This window comes from Xyrauchen texanus, chromosome 28 (genome assembly GCF_025860055.1).
Source record: "Xyrauchen texanus isolate HMW12.3.18 chromosome 28, RBS_HiC_50CHRs, whole genome shotgun sequence".
NCBI classification, from domain to species: domain Eukaryota; kingdom Metazoa; phylum Chordata; class Actinopteri; order Cypriniformes; family Catostomidae; genus Xyrauchen; species Xyrauchen texanus.
Genome location: NC_068303.1, coordinates 26,347,785 through 26,355,898, shown reverse-complemented (window position 1 = coordinate 26,355,898; position 8,114 = coordinate 26,347,785). Strand labels below are relative to the sequence as shown.

General features: G+C 37.8%; 1 protein-coding gene across 7 annotated transcripts in view; it reads right to left on the bottom strand.

The window, feature by feature from the left end:
- Nucleotides 1–825: 825 nt before the first annotated feature.
- Nucleotides 826–8,114, bottom strand: part of cdc42bpb (CDC42 binding protein kinase beta (DMPK-like)) — a 109,527-nt gene continuing 102,238 nt past the window's right edge. For 3 of the 7 annotated variants that reach the window (XM_052096330.1, XM_052096331.1, XM_052096333.1), the window contains 3 exons: nucleotides 7,734–7,842; nucleotides 7,550–7,620; nucleotides 826–2,612 (listed from right to left, as the gene is read on the bottom strand). In XM_052096330.1, the coding sequence (XP_051952290.1) occupies nucleotides 2,484–2,612; nucleotides 7,550–7,620; nucleotides 7,734–7,842 (309 nt within the window). In that variant the 3' untranslated portion in view covers nucleotides 826–2,483. The remainder of the gene's footprint in view (nucleotides 2,613–7,549; nucleotides 7,621–7,733; nucleotides 7,843–8,114) is intronic. The other 4 variants (XM_052096335.1, XM_052096334.1, XM_052096337.1 and 1 more) reach the window with 2 other exon arrangements.

Sequence of the window (8,114 nt, the reverse complement as noted above, 5' to 3'; positions counted from 1 at the left end):
AAAATAGTATTGAGTGTATTGAGTACTGACACCTGTACCTAGTCTCTGTTTCTTTTTTATTTTTATTAAGAGTGATTTTTATTTTCTTAAAAAATTATTTATGAAAAAAATTAACTGTAGCCTTGTACTCCTTACTACACTCAAAATAAATAAAAAATAAATGTATGATTTACACATTTCAATTTCATCAAATAAATGAGTAATCTTCAATATTATATTTTAGGTTAGGTTTTAGTTAAACGTTACATTATTAAATTAGATGGAATTTGTTTTATTAAATTGAAAATCTTAAAAAATAAATAAAAGCTTAAATATGTGGCCATAGCGTAATCTTCGTGTCACCTGTACCTAGTCTTTTTTTCTTTGAATTTGTATGGTCTCAATTTGGGGACTAAAAAAAGGTATTGTTCTGATCATATGTGGTTAATTCACTAGTGTACTACATACCACTTCAAAGTTCTTGACAAAGGATATCTTATTGGCTTAGGGAAAGAATATAAAGAACCAACAGCTTATCGTTTTACACCAGGCATGAGCTGAAAGCTGGGCAGGTATATAACTGGTTAACTGAAGGGCACCAAATCCAAAAACCTTCACATTTAACATTATGGTGGCATACAGTAACAAGTGGCATATATTTAGTAATTAGCAAGATAAGAAGTGTAACCATGATTCTAAATGACCAGTAAATACAAGGTTCACACTATTTTTACCAATAAATATGCAAGAGCAATATTTATCAGATTCAATATTTTAAAGTAAAGCATACATAAAAAACTGTATTCACTTTAGAAATTTCCACAACATTTCCAGGCTTCAAAAACACAATTTAAAAATTCCCTGCTATTTTTCCTGTAAATAAATGATTATTTTCATCCCAATTATGAATAGTTAAAATGATTGTTTTTCCCCTAATAAACAGTAATTGAACAAAAAAGCACAACAGGTACTCTTTTTATTGTTTGTTCAAATTTATGTGGCTAACAAGTCAATAATTACAAAGTTTTCAAGCTTTTTGTTGTTGTTGTTCTTTTAAAGTAAAAGCAGTAGTGTTCCGAGGATAACCGTCCATCTGATGAAACAGACAGCCCAGGTGACGTATGAGGGAAGTACAGGAAAAAACATTCACACAAAATCAATTCCTTGGTCTACAACATGTGCAAGTTTCTTACAGTGTTTAAGAAGGGCAGGGGACAATATAATACATTACCATCAGCCTTGTTAAAAAAACTGAAATGCTTTAGTGGAGAGTTTACTACTGAAACGAAAGTTGGCACTGAAGGCACACTTGAGTGATAATGGATATGCCAGCCATTGCTTTAGATAATGTGTTCGCAGTCCTCTGGTTTCAACAAACAATCTCATATCAGCATTCTGATACAACTCTCAAACAGTGAAGGTCGCACGTGGCTGCTTGATGGGCTTGCATGTGTAAAACATAGCTATGGTAAGATAACCTTATCACATATACTTTTTTAAACTTTTATTTTTAAATAGAGCACACAAAGCAGTAGCAGCTTAAGAGAGGAACTACTGAAATCCTATGAGTATTTTAGCTGTGTGCCATTTTCTTTATTAATAATACACATCTATATTTAAGGTCTGTTCCTTTTTGTTGCTTTCTTTTTCTCAAAGTGATAAGCAGTGTTCCATCAACTAGATATATTTGTGGGAAACATCCAAGTTAAAACATGAATATAATAAAGGCTGGTTTAAATGCAGAATTTGAGAGACAGAGAGAAAGAGAGAGAATTATATAATAAAAGTGCCCTCTGGTTTGGCTTAAAAACCCCAATGTCTGACAAATGCCATTGTCTCTGTGTCGCTGATCTATTGCTCATATGAGATGAGTCAAGCCGTTTCACTGGTCCGTCAATAGCAGTGAGGATTTGGGTTACTGGTCCAGTTTGTTTATACAAGAATGTCACAGTTCCTTCCTTCCAATACGCACTTTACTTTCCCCATGATGAGTGTGGAACTTCTTGATAATATACATTTAAAAACAGCGTAAGAAGTCTCTTCCCTCCATTCTGTACTTTGAAGGGAAGCTAATAATCCTCTATGACAGATCAGTTCAAGAAGCAATTCTGACAAAGCAGATGTAATGTATCCATTCATTTACTAAAGTAAATAATAATAATTAAAAAAAAAACTTGCAGAAGTATGGCATGAAATTAGGATTAAAAATCAAATACAGGTCCATCATACTGCTAATCTGACCCTGTTAGTGACAATACCGCAACATCTCCACCAGGGGACAGTCCTTGACTTGTTTTATTTTTTATTGAATTAATCTGATACTCGGGTGGTTTTTTGACAGGGTGTTCCACTTGTGATGACATATCTATTCTTTTGTCTACCCAGCAGCAGGAATAGGGTAAACTTTTGGCAGGTGGCTTAGAATAGTATTGGCACTTCTTACTGAGTCCTATCAGAGTGGAGATGTACAGTATACAGGAGCTGTCTAGTGTACAGGGCCATTCTCATCCATCCAGGGTTTGATCTAGGCTGTCCAGAGTGAGTTGACTGCGGTGGGGAGAGTTGGGGCTCGGGGGGCTGCTGGGGTTGGAGCTGTTGGAAGGGGTGGAGTGTTTGGTGGAGTCAGAGTCGGGCTGCAGGAGAAGGCAAGCACAGGGAAATTGATCAAGAAAAATAATTAGCATATCTGTTCTTTGTTGTCTAGGCAGTTTTCACATTAATGCAAAAATGTCCAGCAATGAATGTCAATGCATCACAGGATATGTATGTAATTTTTTTCCAAAAAGTCCCACCACATATCACATTCTGTTTTGTGTTTAATAGAATTCCGTGGTGGAAATTACGGTGATGAAAATGACATTTGATAGCATTTTATGTATCCTAAATACACACAAAAAAATGTCTTTTCAGAAAACTTTTTTTTCTTGCCCTAATTTTACATTTATGCATTTGGCAGACGCTTTTATCCAAAGCGACTTACAGTGCAATTATTACAGGGACAATCCCCCCCGGAGCAACCTGGAGTTAAGTGCCTTGCTCAAAGACACAATGGTGGTGGCCATGGGGTTAGAACCTGTGACCTTCTGACTAACAGCCCTGTGCTTTAGCCACTACGCCACCACCACTCAACTTTGTAAACATGTAATTCTGATTCTGTTCACAATCTCCCTGCAAATAGTCTTATTGCATTCCAGTAGACGGGGGCAAGAAATAGGAATTTAATTTTTTCATATAACCTTTAATCACAATATGCATAAATATGCATACGTACAGTTGAAGTTAATATTAGCTAAATTCATTTAAACTCAGTTTTTAATAATAGAAAATGAACAATTTGAAATGTCAGAATAATAGTAGAGAGAATTATTAATTTCAGCTTTTATTTCTTTAAATGAGATTCCCGGTGGGTCAGAAGTTTACATACACTTTGTTAGTATTTGGTAGCATTGCCTTTAAATTGTTTAACTTGTGTCAAACTTTTTGGGTAGTTTTTCAATTTTATTGACCAATTCCTTCAGACAGAACTGATGTAACCATGTCAGATTTGTATGCCTCCTTGCTCGCACACACATTTACTGTTCTGCCCACTAACTTTCTATCGGATTGATGTCAGGGCTTTATGATGGTCACTCCAATACCTTGACTTTGTTGTCCTTAAGCCATTTTGCCACAACTTTGGAGGAATGCTTGGGGTCATTGTCCATTTGGAAGACCCATTTGCGACCAAGCTTTAACTTCCTGGCTGATGTCTACATAATTTTTCTTCCTCATGATGCCATCTATTTTGTGAAGTGCACCGGTCCCTCCTGCAGCAAAGCACTCCCACAACATAATGCTACCACCCCCCGTGCTTCAGGCTTGCAAGCCTCACCCTCTTTCCTCCAAACATAATGTTGGTCATTATGGCCAAAAAGTTCCATTTTTGTTTCATCAGACCAGGAAATTTCTCCAAAAAGTAAGATATGTGTCCCCATGTGCACTTGCAAACTGTATTCTGGCTTTTTTATGGCAGTTTTGAAGCAGTGGCTTCTTCCTTTATAAGCAGCCTTTCAGGTTATGCAGATATAGGACTCATTTTACTGTGGATATAGATACTTGTCAACCTGTTTCCTCCAGCACCTTTACAAGATCTTTTGCTGTTGTTTTAGGATTGATTTGCACTTTTCGCACCAAACTACGTTCATCTCTAGGAGACAGACTACGTCACCTTCCTGAGCTGTATTATGGTTGTGAGGTCCCAGGGTCTTTATACTTGTGTAAAGATGAACATGGTGACATCAGGCATTAGGAAATTGCTCCCAAGGATTAAAACAAAACTATAATTTGCTAATATGAAATCTCGTCCATAGACATTCATACTAACGGAAGATATTAGATGAGCCCTTGACAGGAAGAAAACACTGGATTTTTGTGAGGTTCGCAATTACATCTATTTAAACTAGATATAATAGAATTTTTATTGGTATTTGCCTTTTATCATTAGAAAAGTTAAAAATTGCAGGGAACTGTTGAGGAGAGGGTATTAGAATATGTGCTTTAGAGGTAAATGAGCATTCCACAGGATTCTGTATTGCCTCAAGTTTTGTGAGGTTTGTTTATTACATGTTTAATTGAGATATGTGCATATTTGCATACGGTATATAATATTCGATTTATTGATATTTGACTTTATCTTTTGAAAAGAAAGTTAAAAGTTACAGGGAACTGTTGAGGAGAGAGAGGGAGAAAGAAACAGCTGAGCACTTTAACATTATGAGCTCAAACGTGTCTGCCGCAGCTCATACACTGATCAGCCATAACATTAAAACCACCTGCCTAATATCATGTAGGTCCCCCTTGTGCTGGCAAAACAGCTCTGACCCGACAAGGCATGGACTCCACAAGACCTCTGAAGGTGTCCTGTGGTATCTGGCACCAAGATGTTAGCAGCAGATCCTTTATGTCCTGTAAGTTGCATTGTGGGACCTCCATGTATCGGACTTGTTGGTACAGCACATCCAATAGATGCTCAATCAGATTGAGATCTGGGGAATTTGGAGGCCAATCAACACCTTGAACTCTTTGTCATGTTCCTCAAACCATTTCTGAACAATTTTTGCAGTGTGGCAGGGCGCATTATCCTGCTGAAAGAGGCCATTGGCATCAGGGAATACAGTTGCCATGAAGGGGTGTACATGGTCTCCAACAATCTTTAGGTAGGTTGTACGTGTCAAAGTAACATCCACATGAATTCCAGGACCCAATGTTTCCCAGCAGTACATTACACAGAGCATCACATTGCCTCCGCCAGCCTGCATTCTTCCCATAGTGCATCCTGCTGCCATCTCTTCCCCAGGAAAACAACGTACATGCAACCGGCAGTCCACATGATCTAATGAGAAAACGTGATTCATCAGAGCAGGCACCTTCATCCACTGCTCCATGGTCCAGTTCTGATGCTCACATGCCCATTGTAGGGACTTTCGGCGGTGGACAGGGGTCAGCATTCTGTTCGGCAGCCCAATACGCAGCAAGCTGCGATGCACTGTGTGTTCTGACACCTTTCTATCATGGCCAGCATTACGTTTTTCAGCAATTTTTGCTACAGTAGCTCTTCTGTGGGACTGGACCAGGCAGGCTAGCCTTCGCTCCCCACACGCATCAATGAGCCTTGGGCGCCCATGACCCTTTTACCGGTTCACCGGTTGTCCTTCCCTGGACCACTTTTGGTAGGTACTAACCACTGCATATCAGCCATTTTGGAGATGCTCTGACCAAGTCGTCTAGCCATTACAACTTGGCCATTGTCAAAGTTCCTCAGATCCTTGCCCATTTATCCTGCTTTCAACACATGAAATTCAAGAACTGACTGTTCACTTGCTGCCTAATATATCCCACCCCTTGACAGGTGCCTTTGTAACGAGATAATAAATGTTATTCACTTCACCTGTCAGTGGTTTTAATGTTGTGGCTGATCAGTGTCTATGCAGACCATTTTAATGACACTGTGTTGCACACCGGTCTATTATTGCAGTAACACTATGGCATGCAACAACAAAACGAACTGTGACTGGTTGTTTACATGTCTCAGTCGCTTCACATGCAAGCAGGTGGCACACTCAAGTAACAAATCGGACCAAACAGGAAAATGTATTGGCCAATGGCGATAATTAAAACAGTCAGAACATCGGCCAATTTATTGGCCTCGGCGATATATCTGTCGACCACTAATTTGGATGATGCATTCCACATCTCCAAACATAAATGCTAGTAAAACTTTTAAGGACTGTGAAAACAACTACACCTCGGCTGCGGTCATAGTTGCTTCGCGAAAGTGGAATTGTGAAAAGGGGTCATAGCTGATAATATATTATAAGATATAACAATGGATTATTCACCCAAGCAAGCTAACAGATAAGTAAAAAAAGGTTAATTTTGTAAGAGATACGAGCATATTTAATTTTTGGCTAATTTACAGCAGCAGTGATTTGCACATATTTGATTGACACGTATCTGATGTCATACAGAAATTATATTTCATTTGTGATTCTTAAATGTTTTGAAAAATTTCAAACGGTGGCACTGTCACATTGATGAGAATAAGAGCTTTCATTTGATATATGACTTGTCATTTAAGTGCTATGTGATAGATTTTTATTTTCAAATGAATATTTATACCACATGACCTCTAGGTGGTGCTTATTTGCGACGTGGATGTTTTCAGGCCTTATCTTTCTATTTTATGTCAAATAAATTCAAAAGTGATGGTGTTGTATGAAAAGTTTAGATTCTAAGATTTCAAATGATAACATATATGCCTGACTTATACATCCAGGAACTTTTTAAGCTTTTTTTTTTTTACTTATTTCGCGATATAGCTCCACCTATGGACACTCCAGCTGGTTCATAGACTTTAAGGGGATAACAAGTCCACTAAACTTTTTCAAACTTTGATGGGGCAAAACGGTTTGATGTTGTGGAAATTATGTCACAACTGTGGGGCAGTCATAATTTTGGAAAAATTGACAAATAATTTTCACACAGTACATATTAAAATGGTTTGTTTATTTCACTCAGTTTAGATTATTATATTTGTAAAACATGTAATCATTTGTATTTTTATATTTTTTTTATATTTTATATAACCCTTGAGAAATGAAATTGCCTGAAGTTTAAAAAATACCCTTTAATGTGTATACACATGTCTACGCCACTTGTATCCCTAAAATATTTCGAAACTTGTTTTCTGAATACACTCCCCCCGTCTGCCTTTACACTTTTGGGGAAAATCAACCAAAAACTAGCTTTCTTATAATTGGCTCTGCATATTAAGATAGGAGAAAGTACTTTAAATTGCTTATTTAAAGGTGAAGTGTATCATTTTGTCATTGAAAAGTCTCTAAAGTCTTATTACAGTGCAAGTAAGCTGTACTTTGAGAAGTGGGGCAGTTATTACAGCCCACAAAATCAGGCCAAAACCACATCATGTTTTGGAAGCAATTTTCAAAATCTGGGGCAAGCGAAATAAAAACATATTTGATACCCCAGCAAAGGTCATTCAGGTAGACAATAGATTTGATTTTGGTTTTACCTCTCTTTCATAGTCTTGATCTTGATCAGAAATACTGCGAGACGACCCTGCTCCACCAAAATCTCCTCCTCCTTCAAGCACAAAGAATATGTTTAAGGTATTGAGAATGCATGCTTCATAGTTTTTAGGTGTGTATACAGTAGCTGCGTGTCCACGCGAGTCTGCATATGTGCACAACACCCACCTGAGGCAGTGCGGGTGATGTGGGTCTTACTCCTTTGTTGCCGTGAGATACTAGACAGAGGGCGTGGCTTTTCTTTAGATGAGTCATCCTGAGAAGAGGGCATCACACTCTGAAGCGGAGGGACAAATAGTCAGACATAAACTTGAGAGTTGGCCATAATCATACACACTCGTGAAGAGATTTGTAATCACTGTTTTCAAACGTAACATATTGTTCACTAACACTAGCACTATTGGTTTGGGCAAAGTGTTTAATACACAGATTATGCTCAACATGATATGTAAAAGTGGGCTCTGAAAGCCATGGTATTTTGTCTATCTTAAGAGTCTTCAAATTTAAAGTAGCTGAGCTCCATCATCTGATTGAAACCAATATAAACTG